The 14,272-nt window shown below is 45.2% G+C and overlaps 1 protein-coding gene across 1 annotated transcript in view; it reads right to left on the reverse strand.

Moving 5' to 3' along the window:
• Window positions 1-14,272, reverse strand: part of LOXHD1 (lipoxygenase homology PLAT domains 1) — a 79,773-nt gene that overhangs the window by 39,368 nt on the left and 26,133 nt on the right. Inside the window, exons 13-17 of the mRNA XM_058044065.1 lie at window positions 12,536-12,690; window positions 11,545-11,754; window positions 9,369-9,492; window positions 5,617-5,825; window positions 784-969 (exon numbers count right to left, since the gene is read on the reverse strand). Of these exons, the coding sequence (XP_057900048.1) occupies window positions 784-969; window positions 5,617-5,825; window positions 9,369-9,492; window positions 11,545-11,754; window positions 12,536-12,690 (884 nt within the window). The remainder of the gene's footprint in view (window positions 1-783; window positions 970-5,616; window positions 5,826-9,368; window positions 9,493-11,544; window positions 11,755-12,535; window positions 12,691-14,272) is intronic.

Raw genomic sequence — 14,272 nt, forward strand, 5'->3', positions numbered from 1 at the left:
ATCATGGAGGGATTAAAACATTAGGATATTTGCACTGCTCTAATCTGATGAGTTACAAGTAATCCTTCACCTTGCAGCTGTTCCCACTCCAGGGGTACCAGGTGACAGAGTGGGTGACAAGATGAGGACAGGCTGCTGAGCTGTGCCTCACCTGCTCTGCCCTCCCACTCTGCCATGGCTGCATCCAGCCAGCCTCACTAAACAGGGCCCTAAACAGTCGTGGTCCTAAACCAAACCTAAAGATTTTGCTAATAAAATAACATAGGGAAGGAAAAGGGGAAAGGGGAAAGGGGAAAGGGGAAAGGGGAAAGGGGAAAGGGGAAAGGGGAAAGGGGAAAGGGGAAAGGGGAAAGGGGAAAGGGGAAAGGAGAGGAGAGGAGAGGAGAGGAGAGGAGAGGAGAGGAGAGGAGAGGAGAGGAGAGGAGAGGAGAGGAGAGGAGAGGAGAGGAGAGGAGAGGAGAGGAGAGGAGAGGAGAGGAGAGGAGAGGAGAGGAGAGGAGAGGAGAGGAGAGGAGAGGAGAGGAGAGGAGAGGAGAGGAGAGGAGAGGAGAGGAGAGGAGAGGAGAGGAGAGGAGAGGAGAGGAGAGGAGAGGAGAGGAGAGGAGAGGAGAGGAGAGGAGAGGAGAGGAGAGGAGAGGAGAGGAGAGGAGAGGAGAGGAGAGGAGAGGAGAGGAGAGGCTCAAGCCAATTACAAAAGTCAAAGCATGAGAGCTGCTGGCACATGAGCTATGCCAGCAGAGCTCCCTGCAGCAGCCAAAGGCACAGAGGGAGCTTGGTGCCTACCTTGATGCCGACGTTAACACATTCTGCATCCAGGATGTTGAGGATCCGTGAGGTGAGCCCGTCCCCTTTGTCTCTGGCCAGCCAGCACTTGCAGACAAAGTTGTACATGACGCCTTTGGTGGGCACGACAATGGTGAGCTCTTCCATCATCCAGCAGCTCTCGGGGGTAGCACCATCATGCCCCACCTGTGAAGGACAGAGAGAAAACTCCTCCTGGGAAAGGGGATTTCTCTGGGAGGGGGTGATTCACCTGGAAATGAGGGACTCAGAGGCTGTGTACACCCTCACAGCAAACCATTCCTCACGGGAATGGAGGGAAATGGTGCCATTGACATGGGCAAGGGAGCTCAGGCCATCAGCTGCTATGCATGAGGGAAGGCCAGTCTCAGAAAAAAGGCAAGGAAGACTGGACTGACCTACATGGAAACATGTCCAGCCTCTTGTCACTCTGCTCCTGCACCATTGACCTCTACAGGCTCATTTTCACTTGGCAGCAGACACACTTCTCCACTTTTACAAGCCTTTCCACTTCTGTCACTACACTTGGAAGTGATTATTCAAAGCTTTATAGCCAAGAGGAAAGACGCTCAGCAAACACCCACATGTATTATTACAAGCACGTCCCTCACAAATCCACATAACAGTGAACTGAATGTATGAGGCTGTTTCTCTGCTTCCCATCCCCTTGGAGTGCAAAAGCTCTGTCTTTGTACAGGAGACAACAGATGGAGCTTACATCTGTAGCTGGTTGATTTTCAAGGACCACCTCCTCCAGCCTCAAGAATGATCTGTCCTGGAGACCAGGAAGGCACATAAGGGTGGCCACAAGCCTGCATGGATTAACAAGGAGCTCCTGAAAAATTTTAAGTGGAAAGAGGAAGAATACTAGAGGTGGCAGCAGGGGCAGATATCCTGCAGAAATACAGAGACAGTGCAGGAATGAGTTAATGATGAAATCCAGAGCCCACCTGGAACTGAATCAGCCAAAACCCAGGGTTCCTGCAGGTATATCAGCAGCAAAACAATGTTGACAGTGTAAATCTCTCCAAGAACCTACATGTGTCTCTCTTAAAGAAGGTAGGGAATTCAACCTGGGGCAGACTTGGAAGCAAAATTATGTATCCAAGTTAATGTATCAACCTTGGTCAGTCATTCCAATGAGCTATCTGTCCATAAAAGACCTAACTGCACTTAACTATTTTCAGAGAAAATGTTGTTTCTGTCATTTCCAGGAAAATGAAGTCCTTAATCCAAATACCTCACTGGTTTTTGTTTTTAAATTATTAGGATATTTAGGGAGGCTCAGAAAGCAATTTTTAATAACAAATTCATCTAGGGTGATATATCTGTGGTAACTATTTTTTTCCCAAAAACAAGTGATCTTTTCTGTCTGACGGTCTCAGCCATCACTGCTATTAGGAGTATTATTGCTGTACTAATGTCTGTGCAGCTGCAGAAAATTAGAGCTAACCACTAGGGAAATTCAACTCTACAATGGATGCATTAATCCTCAGATTCTTGGGGTGTGAGGTGAATGGGAATATAACATTTGCCTTCCCATTCCCTCCCTGCCAGCTTGGCTGAGCCCAAAGTCAGTGTCTTAGTGCAGCTCTGCTGCAGGATGGCATGGATGTGGTAGTGGGTAAAGTTCAGGGCCATGGTTCTGCAGTGACAAAGCAGCTGGAGGAAAAATCCTAATAAGCCTCATAAAATTAGCTGGTCTTTTGGGTTCATTGCACACCCCCACCTGCTCACATCATAGAATCATAAAGGACTTGAAAGCCCATCTCATTCTAACCCTGCTGCCATGGGCAGGGACACCTTCCACTATCCAGGCTGCTCCAAGCCCCATCCAGCCTACCCTTGAACAATTCCATGATGGGATATCCATCTTTGCACAGCTTCCCTGTGGAAAGTTTCTTTCCAAGACCTTGCTAGCTGCCACATCTTCACAGCAAACTTTAACTTCTTTGGTATCAGTGACAGCCAGAAGGAAACAACCTGTGCATCCAGCTGCCTTGGAGAACCTGTGCACTAACAACTTTCCAAGGACCTCAAGAAAAATGTAAATTCTGGGACAAATTCAGTCTGTGTCAGCCAAGACTTCCCTGTGGCTGGACTTCAGGAGCAGAGCACCAGGATTTGAGTTTCAGTTCCAGGCAGATCTTCAGACAGACCATGCCAATGGAGTGAATAATGCCAAGCCATGGCCACACCAGCAGCATAGCCTGGATGTGGCATATCAATATCACAGCAAGTGGTTTGGGCTGAGGTGTTTGAGCTAAATTAGAGTGACAGAATTTCAAAGGCAGGCGGATCCTTACTTGGGCTGCTTGAAAACCTTCATACCTTGTTCCTCCTGTCCTTCTGGGGGAGGAGGGACTGCACTTCACTGAGACTGAGAGTCACAGTGTATACTGGGCAGCTCAGGATCACATAGAAACTGAGCACAGTGGCAGAGGGAAAATCTGAGAGAATATTTGTGGAAAGAAGGTTCAGGGAATACTAGAGAGACCTGAGGGTCAGGTCCCTAGTCCCTGAGGGACTGGACTTGCATTTGCAACATTTCAGTGTCCTTGATCTTCCTCTGTGTTCATGGTGGGGAGAGGCTTTGAACCAGAAGACGTTTGTGAAAACAAACCAATGCAGGACTCTCCTAGACATATCTATGTCTCCCTGCAGCAACAACAGCCTAGAAACAGAGATACTTTCATTCATGTGGAGAAGAAATACTCAAAATTACTTTGAAAACACAGTATAAAGTGTCTACACCGAATAACTTGTGTTTTTTGTTTTCATGTCAGAGTGTCTATTAAAGTCCACCAGTAGTAAATATTATATTTGTAGGCTTACAAGACAGGAATAAATGTGGCCCTTTCAAATTACTTCAAGTTCCACTGTTTCTGCTCTCAGTGGAGTGCATTTGTAGCAGGTGCATAATACCAAAGCAGGAGTAGAATCACACTGCAAATCTCACCGCCCTGCTAAATGTACAGTCTGCTGCCTGGGTTGTACAGAGGGCTCCTGGAAACTTAATCCTCATACTCTGCTGTATACTCTCTGTTTTCACATGGTAACTCACACTCAGAACTTTTCACCTTCCACACAAACAGACAAATGCCAAACCCAAGAACGAACTGTTCCTCACTTTTCCCCAAGTAGATAACTAGCAATTTTCTGCAATGTCCCCGAACACTGCAATTTTCTAGAAGGAAAATGCGGGCTGGTGCCATGGCAACCACGGCAGACTAGCACATCAATGTCATCCCTGGGACACGGGTCCAAAAGAGGGGACCTTCCAAGCTGAGGGCACTGTGTGAGGGAAGGCAGAAGGCCAGGAGCAGGTGGCTCCTTCAGCTGCGAGCTGGGGAGTCACAAACCAGAAGGGAACAGGGAGCCAGGGGTGAGGCAGCAGGCTGGTGAGATCACTCAGTACAGGGGTGAAAGAGTGCACAGGAACATCACCAGCCTGAAAGATATATGTTATTTCTTTTCCTAGCTCTCTACATTTTATTTGCAACCTTTTATCTTCTTTCCCATTTGTATTCCTTTTCAAATTAATTTTTGCCTTGCTTCTGCCTATTTCAAAGCGTCTTCTCCTACTTCTCTTTTCTACCCATTCCCTACCCTATTCACTGTATCTTTTCCAGCATCCCTTTATATTTCTTTCTTCAGGTTGTTCTTCCTGTCTCTCTGACCCTGAGGGTGACACTGTTATTTTCCTCCCTCTCTGTCCCACTCCCTGGCTGTTTCCCTGTGTGCACAATGTGGAAGAGAAGGATTGATGCACTTGCTTCACTATAAAAAGTTTGACCTCGAGATGGGCCAGACAGAAAGTGCCACTGATACACATAATAACTGGGAGTGCATTAAGAAAATGGCTTGATAATAAACTCAAATCTGATATAGAGATTTCTCAAGATGTCAGAATTCATTGCTTGAGTGAAAGTCAGTGTGAGTGACAGTCCCTCAGCTGCAACAGCAGTACATACAGATGCAAGGATTTTCTTATTAGTTAGGATTTCTATTTCTTTCTTGTCTCTTTCCCATTATACAGGCACACACATCAACAGATAGGATTACTTCCACAAAGGGATGTGGTAAAAACAAAATTAAATAGGCTCCTAGAGTCCTCAAGTGCTGTGGGTTTCAGTACTTGAGGGGCTGGAGCAAGATTTAAGGAGGTGGAACTGCCATATGAAACAAGAATGATGTACACAAACGCTCTGGAATATTCATGCCAAGTTTAAGCCTGGTGATGGAAAGTCTATGCAAATTGTGTCTCCCTGAGCCATAACAGAAAAAATGGTTCCTGTACTGAAATCTGTTTGAGCACATTACTTACAAATTATGATTAATTTTCTTCTCTAAGTCTGTGTCCTCCAAGCTGTGAAAACAATTTTCCTGTTTATCTGGGAAATTATACAAGATGTGTTTCTCACAATTTATGAAACCCTATTGGAAGTAGTGAAAAAAATCAACTAGTAAAAAAGACCAATGAAGAACTGCATCCTGGGAAGCTTTACTGCATCTGGCAATAGCAGGGATTGAGTAAGAAAAACCAGTGCCAGGGATGGGGCAAAACAGGAATGTGTTATAACTTCTTTATAATTCACAATTCTCTTCCGCTTCACAAGGATCCTGGTTTTATGCAAAGTAAAGCATACTTATTTACAGGTTCAGAGGCATGCAAAATCTCATCAGCAAAGTCTTGTTTACATTCTTTCTAGACCCAAGAGCCTTTCCTCCACTGCTAAGAATAACAGAACCACGTGCTTTATTTGGCCACATATTTCATACGCCTCCGGCGCTCGCGCTGCGTTCACAACATACCTCCACTTTTTTGATCTCCCCAACGTCTAGGCCCCAAACTGAAAATTTCTCCACAGAGCCATCTGCAAATTCGTCCTTTCCTTCTGGGAGATCCAGCCACAGCCTCTCAGTCCGCAGCTTCTGCGGGCCCATGATGATGATGAACACGCGGCTGTCGGTGCTGGAGTCGTACTCCGTGCCCGTCGTGACGGTGATGTGGTACGGGATCACTGCCACACAGAGAGAGGTTTGCTCATCACAAAACCCACACACATATGCACTTCTATGAGACTTGAGAAAACCCATCCCATCAGAGGGAGCAGCTGTGCGTGCCAAATAGGTTCACATCCCATTGAATTCATTTGGAGAAGTGATAACATCATGCTTTGTTGGGCCACAAGTGTGCTTTGGAGACCACTTTCCCACGGCGCGCTTGGGACTGAATTCTGCAAGGGTTAATTTCCCCAGACAACCCTACTGGCTTCAAGGAGGCTGTAAGTCCAGATTTCTCCCTATATGCATGACAGAACAGCAGAAGGCCTGAACCCTTATTGACACCAAGAGACCTTCCTGAAGATGAGTCTGAGCACCTAAATCTTAAACAGGCTATTAGGCCAAAGTGATCTTACACTCCCCATTCAATAAAGACAAATAAATCTGTGCTGACTCCAAGGTAAGCCATCACTGACTGAATGTCCCAGAACAACCACAAATGCTCTCCTTTGTGCCTCATTCAAGGATTGCTGTGATCTATGGGGCAGCTCACGGTTTCAGCATCCCTGTACAAACCCAGACAGAAGAGAACAGTTCATTGTATTAAAGGTAAGTCGCTCAATATGTCTGTATGTTGCATAACCATTTTGGTTGGGGGGAAAACCTTCAGGGCAAGGCTTGGTAAAAGAGGAGGTGGTTTTTCTGTGGTTTTCAGAAATTTCAGTTCAGCTGTTAAAAGGGAGGAAGTGCCAGACTGCTTTTCAAGGGCTTTCCAAAAGCTCATTTGGGTAAGCCGAGCAGGCGGTGCAGAATTGGTCGCTGAATACTCGTTTGATTTCTCAGAACATTTGTGCAGGGCTGTTCAAACAGTTCTGACAAGACTCAGAGCTCTGAAACTTGCTTCGTCACAGACTCGAAGCAGCCTGGCTTCATCATCACTCTTCTGATTAAAAATAAAAAAGTTAGTAAGTTGACGAAAAAAAATTTGGCTGGTTTTCAAATTACCCAAGATTGACATCTAATTTTGCTTTATGATGACTAGCAACATTTTTGAGGTGGGGTTTGTACTAGAAAATATGTACACTTCACATCAGACTCAGAATACTTTTGCAACATCAGAGAAGGCATAAATTCATGCTGAACAAATCTGTCCTTACCTCTGGACAGAACAGAACCCAAGAAGATTCGTTCAGCCCCAATTTGAGGATTTTATGTACCAACATAAAATGAGATGATGATTAGGCAAGATTTATTCTCCCATTTGTGGTATAATTTACATTCTAGTGGGTATATCACCACAATGATGCATTTAGCAGGAAAGGGGTTTAGTTGTAGTCAAGGTAGATTTTATAAGAATATATTAAGGGGTCATGTTTAGGACATCTCCAGACCTTAAAATAAAGTATATTTTGAATGGGGACATTTTCTTCCATATGGGTTTTGTCCTGTTCTGCTGTGACAGACTAGGTTCAGAGAACTACCAGCATTTCTAGGTGATCCTTAACCCAAGGTACTTGAAGCACCTATAAAAAAGAAATGAGAACTTTGAGTAGCTATAATTTCCCACTTTAAATAATGGACACAGAGATCCAGAGAAGCTTACTATCAGAAGGCAGGAAACATCCTCTGCTGTTCTTTCCTCTGAAAACTGGAAAAATGGATCCCTAAATTAGTTTATCTTCCCTCTCTGTTCTCTCCCCCTTTATCTGGGACTCCTATTACCCCTTTTTCAAACACAGGAGAAAGCAAAACCTGCAGCAAACGGCCACAGCAGGACACCCCAGGTCCTCCAGCCCATCTCCCCTTGTCCTTGAGTGCCAGCACAGGGTTCAGGCTGCTTGAGGCCATGTGTTCCCCTCTCAGGAGTGTGGGTTTCCTTAGGGATCCATCCGTGCCATCTCCAGCATGGGAGAAGGTTCCCAGTTCAGATTCCAGCCGCATCCTAGCCAAGAGGACTTTTCCCTGAGCTCCATCCTCACATCCTGCACCTCCTGCCCCTCGGAGGCATTTGCCAGATTGATCTCAGCACAGTCAGGACTGGGCTGAGTGACAAAATTCCCTCCCTTTCCCAGCCAAATCCCTGTTCCTGAGTGAACCAGCTGAGCTGGCTTCTTATCCCACTGGGAAGGTGGCTGCCTGGCTCACCCAGTCCATCTTATCCGACATTCCTCCAGGAAATCTGACATTCCTTCAGGAAGCAGCTTCCTTAACGAGGCCATGTCACTGAGCAGAGATAGTGGTGATGACAGGCTCCAGGGCTCAGGGGAACAAGGACCCTGGCACAATGGGGACGATGGGAACTGCTCTCCTAGCTCTGCTGGAGAGGAGCTCTCCTGGGAAATGATGATATTTCACCCATTATTTGTGAAACTACACGGGATGCCAACGTGGCAGATGTTATCCATTGTCACTGCACAGAAGTAATATCAGAAGGAACATGGAAATAACTTTTTTTTTTTATTTGAACACAATGTGGGATTGCAAAAGAAGGACTGCCCCAAGACACATGGGTTGCAGGCCAGGTTTAGCAATGTGCAGCATTAAATCTGTCTCCAAGTGAAAGGTGTGGGATGTGCAACCCAGGTATTACACCTCAAGCTACTGGGCATCAGAGGAGCTGCAAACCATCCCTGTGACCACCTCTGGGCTCTGTGTGAGTCCCCCTGGAGAGCTATCTTTAGCTCCTAAGGAAAATGACATAATTTTCACTTCATTTACCATGGAAGCTTAAGATAAATTTAATCATTTTGCACTTGCTGTGGATTAAAAGCACATAGACAGTAACTGTGATGCAGCTGCTGCTCAGTCAATAAAAAACAGTATTGTAATCACACATCTAAAATCTTAATCTAAAACTAAAAGGCCTCGTGTAGGATATCAAAGAGCTGTAGTTTCAATTTAGCTCATAAGACATTGTCCTGGAATGCCGAGGTAGTCATAAAAAGGGTATCTAAATCATGGAATCATAGAAAAGCAAGGTTGGAAGGGTCCTTAAAGTTCATCTCATTCCAAGTCCCCTGCCATGGGCAGGGACACCCTCCACTAGACTCACAGGACAGCTGTTGTGATGCACACTATGTGTGGCAAGGAAAAAGAAACCTAAACCAGTTCTAAAAATAAATCAGATTTAAATTCAAATTAAGTAACATTTCATCTTGAAACATTTGAATTGAGTCAAACAAATAGTTTGGAAACACTTGATTTTCTGTGAATTTCATGACTTATCCCACTGTTGAGGTCAGAGAGCTGCAGGAAAAGCAGCAAACACAGGAACACAAGTCCTGATCCAGCCTTTCCCAAAGCAGTCACAGCACAAAGAAAGAGAAGTAATTGTTCTGCCTCTCCTGGCTCTTCACCAGGATGAACACAACCTCTTAAGCACTGCAAACACAGAAACACAAGTCCTGATCCAGCCTTTCCCAAAGCAGTCACAGCACAAGGGAAGAGAAGTAATGTTCTGCCTCTCCTGGCTCTTCAGTGAGATGAACGCAGCTTCTTAAGCACTGAAAGCCAGGAGCACAGGGGTGCATGCAACCAAACACTCAGGCACTGCCACTCACGTGAGCCTTCCTCTGCTGCCTTGACCAGGCTGGACTTTTTGGGCTCCTTCGTGTTGGCATTGCTGTCCTGGCTGGACACACTGAGCGAGGCTCCATCCAGGCTGTTCCGCTCACCATTGTAGCTCTGGGTGGGGAATGGTTGGGAAAATAATGAGGCTGAACTCTCGTGGTGTCCCCTGTTTCCTTGTGCCTCCAAGGACATGAGAAGAAATGCCTCTAGTCCCCCAGGTACCTTTTTGGTCAGTGTAGCTTGAATAAATGTGACTTGTATTGTACTGGTGGATTTTCATTTACTTCATTGGTAACCCTGGCAGGCCGTTTTGGATGTGTGTTACATTAAAAGAAAATATAACAGACATAAGATTCTTGTGAGTTGTGACCTTTTCTGTGCTGCCTGTCTGAAATTGTCTGAGGTTGTCTGAAATTCAGATCAATGGAGCAGTGCCAGAGCTCATAGGATCACAGAAGGGACCTTAAATGTCATCTTGCTCCAACTCCCCATCGGCAGGGACACCTTCAACTATCCCAGGTCGCTCCAAGCCCCATCCAACCTGGCCTTGGACACTGCCAGGGATCCAGGGGCAGCCACAGCTGAGGATCTGGGCATCCTCAGGGCCTCCCCATCCTCACAGGGAAGAATTTTTTCTAATATGAAATCTAAACCATCTCTCTTTCAATCTGAACCCATACCCCTCCTGTCCCATCACTCCAGGCCCTTTTAAATTGTCTCTCTCCATTTTTCTTGTCATCTCTCTTCAGGCACTGGAAGGCTGCAGTTGGGTCACCCCAAAACTGCCTCTTCTCAGGCTGAACAGTCCCAATTCTCTCAGCAGAGCTGCTCCATCCCTCTGATCACGTTGGTGCCTCTGGATTCCCTGCAGCAGCTCCAGCTCCTTGTGCTGCTGGAGCCAGGGCTGGGGCAGCTCTGCAGGTGGGCTCTCACCTGAGCCCAGGGGCACAGGGGCAGGATCCCCCTGCCCTGCTGCCCACGCTGGGGATCAGCCCAGGCCAGGGGGTTCAGGCTGGGGCAGGCCCAGCTCTCACCCACAGCACCCCCAGCTCCTTCTCCCAGGGCTGCTCATTAGGTACAGGTCAAATATCACAAGAGGCAGAGTACTGCAAACCTGAGTGATGTGAAACACTGGCTGTTTTTGAAGAGTTACTGACAATGCATTTGGTGTCATTGTCTAACAAATGTGAGGCTTTTGTAAAAAAAATAGATGTGAGGCTAGTGTCAAATAATTATTTGACAGTGTGAGGCACACTGTCAAATAATATAAAAAAATTGAGTGATTAGTTTTTCCTCATTATGAATCGATATAAGCAACAGGGTAAGGCTGTCCAGAAGCACTGACAGGGTTGTGTGCTGCAGTTTTATGAGGCAGCATAAGGCAACACTCATCCATGGTTTAACTCCTCTTACATCCACTCTGCTGCCTTCAGGATGAGTCCAGGACAATTCCATTGATGATCACTTTAGTGGTAACCGTCACTTACAGCGCACTTTGCAAAGTGGACTCCTTAAATAAAATGAACTTATAATCAGCTGCTTTATTATGTCTCACTGTATAGAAGTAAGAGAAGTCTATTAATCTTGTTTGCTAATTTTAATTAGAGCATGTACCTCGAATTCTAATTAGCTGCACTAGGCTGATAAGCAATGGAGAGCGTGCAAGTAGAAAGGACACTTCAGTAAAAAACATTTGGTGCTTTGAGTGGTAGCAGAGGGACCTGGCTTTTATGTCAGGCAGTGGTGGAATGGGGATCTGAAAAGAAATAAATCACCCAGTCCAAGTGAGGATGAAGTGAATGGACCCACCACTCTGGTTGGAGGACTTTGAATAGTGAGACCCACTAATCACCTGCTTTGTGGGCATGGCAAGGACAGCAGCAGGGAAATGCTGTGTATCAGCAAGGTAGTGAACTCTCATCTGAAGGGTTTCTTACTTTCACTCCTTGATTTTTCTGCTGAAATTGCAAATTACAGAGCTAGTGATAATGGGCTGAGAGTGGCCTTAATTTCAGCCCTCATTTGAAAACCAGAAATTCATTTTGGATAAGCCAAACGCCCTCTGAGTCCCTAATGAGCTGCCTTGGACTTCCACCAGATATTCAAGAATTTTATTTTTATGAGAGTTTTATTTTTTATGGAATCTGCTGTGAGCCATAACTGTACCTGCTCGTAAAGTGTCCGTTCTATCTTTTTGTCCTCTTTCTTTTTAGAGAGCCAGCGCTCGCACAGGAAAACGAACGACTCTTCTGTGGTTTCATCCAGGATCTCCACTTTCTCCAGAAACCAGTCAGGGCTGATCATGCTATTGTCATGGCGAATCTTGATCTTGTATATGATGCCAAGGTCAACAGCCTGTATTGTGAACGTGTCCTCCTGCAGGGTGTTCAAGAGCAGTGGATTCTGTTAACAAAACTCTCAACAGACCATCTACTAGGAAAAAGGCAAAAAAAGGGAGGCTACAGAACACATATGTTTAAATTCCATATTGCTGGATGGCATTTGGCTAAAAGCTTTGCAGAAGCCTACTGAGGCATATCTGCAAGCTAAAACTGTTCTTCAGGGAAATGCTTTAAAGCCTGCTTCTGCTAGGAGGGGAGCTGCAAGAAACACCGCTTCTTTAACCAGTTAGAATATTGAACTCCTGGGAGATTTTTAAGTAGACTTCCCTTTCTAATCCAGTTAGATTTGCATGAACAATCCAGATAAGTCAATCCTTGCCACCGTTTTATCCAAGTGACACATGGGATAGCCACAGGACATCACTTTTGGTGTTACTTTCCCAGATACAGCTGAAGTTTAAGACCCATCAATTTAACAAGTTTTGTGGTGAATTCCAGCATGTACTGTGTACATGCAAGTCAGTGGCACAGGGACTGTGGGAATCTGCAGCTCACAGCTCCAGCAGTTTCCATGACCAAGCTCATAATTTGTCCATCAATGACTTCATAGGAACATCTGCCTGTTTGCTGCAGCGCCTGTCAGCTGTAATACCCAGCTGACAATCCATACAAAGCATTTTAAGAGGTAATGAATGTGGTAAATGGAATCAATCAATTCATCCCTCATAGGAAAACTCAGCCTATAAAGGCAGTCATTGACTTGACAGATTGAAGACTGAGAAACGGAAAGTGTCATTAACCCTTCACATTTGTACCTGTCCTCTTTCAAACTTGTTGAAGTTTGTTTCGGATTTGCTGAGTTTTCTCTCCCCCATGTCCCCCATGTCTCCGTAGATATTTAGGAAGACATTGGCATCTGTCCCAGCACCGTAGATATCCCCAGTGAACACGCTGATCTTGTAGGTGTGAACTGCAGAAAGAAACAGAGATGGTTTCTGGTCAGATGAAATATTCAGATCCTTGTTAGACACTGAATTTACCTAAGAAAATGTTCCCCAGGTTTTCTGCTCATCACTTGTAGAGGTATTAAACCCCATGTGGTTTTTCTTTGAGGCCTCCAATCCACAGACTGGAGAATCCCTGGGCTGACATTTGCTGACTTTCCCTTTCTCCAGCTAATCAATGCCTGTATGTTGCTTTGATCACACAGCTCATGGTTAAAAATGCAAGGAATCATTATGGCCATTATGGGATGGGAAGTCGACAGAGGTGAGGGAGCTCAGCACCTTCTCAGACAGAGGCTCCAGGGACACAGATCTGAGAACAAGCCACTCAGAGCTGTGAATCCTTAATACTCCATCTTCCATAAACAAAGACTGGGAATTCAGATGTGCAATTACTACAGGAGTTAATGGCATGTATCTCTACAAATTCCCCATACAGACAGAGAACAGGTTTCTGGGTCCTTTTGCTGAGAGAGTATTTAATTAAGGAAGGGCTGGAGCTGTGCTGTTTAAGAGCTGTGATTTCTCTTTAGCTTGCTCAATGATGAGACAATAAAACCTCATCATGCCTTTAGTAATGTGCTTTACTAAACCTGTTAAATACTCCTATTTTTATTTTGGTACTCTTCTCCCAATTATATGGGGAAAACAAACAGTTACTGAAAGCATCCTCTCCAGGAAAACAGTGAGGGTCTGTACAAGTCTCTGATTACCCTGGTGGCATATGAGCCATGGAGAATGCCTCCCTGCAAATCCCAGGGAATGCAAATGAGCAAGAGGCACAAAGTCTTAGTTAGGATTCTGTGTACGTTAAGTGTTGAAGAAAATTGCTATATTGTCTTTTTCTTCTTTCACAGTAAGACAGACCCTATTCTGCTTTGTCATCCATGAAAGATTTCCATTGGTTTCTCTGAGAAATGGATCAGAGAACATCCACCAGGACGATGTGCAGTGCTGGATTTTCTGGTCTGCCTCCTCGCATTTGTCCTACAGAGTTCCAGCTCCATATTTGAGAGGCAGCTGCTAATTTAGTAATGAAGGAAGCAATGCATATTGTCTAATTAGTCAATGCATCCCTCCTTGGCCTTTGCTTGCTGGTTCTAGAGACCTTGAGGACTAAAACACAGCATATTATTAAAAAAAGATGATCCTCAGAATACCACGAGCTGATTTTCCATCAGTGTCATTTACACCATGTCACTGCCCAAGATGTATGAGGACTCACAGACATTGAGTGTCCCAGATATTTCATATCTAAAGCAGAAGTTCCCAAACTTAGCCCTAGCTCCATGCCAGGAGAAACTTTCAACAATCCAAACATTCTATTCCGTAGATTGTAAAACTTGTTTCAAGTCTTTGCCTTCAGAAGGAAAAGTGAGTCACGTAGGTTAATTAACAAATGGTAACTGATCCAAGGTAAAGCAACAGAAATTAACAAGTTAAGGAAAATGTCATGCAGGCACCTAGATATCATAGGATCATTGAATCATCAGTTTGTTTGGGTTGGAAGAGACCTTTAAAGGCCAACCCACCTGCCATGGGTAGTGA

The sequence above is a fragment of the Melospiza georgiana genome, chromosome Z, assembly GCF_028018845.1.
Source record: "Melospiza georgiana isolate bMelGeo1 chromosome Z, bMelGeo1.pri, whole genome shotgun sequence".
NCBI classification, from domain to species: Eukaryota; Metazoa; Chordata; class Aves; order Passeriformes; family Passerellidae; genus Melospiza; species Melospiza georgiana.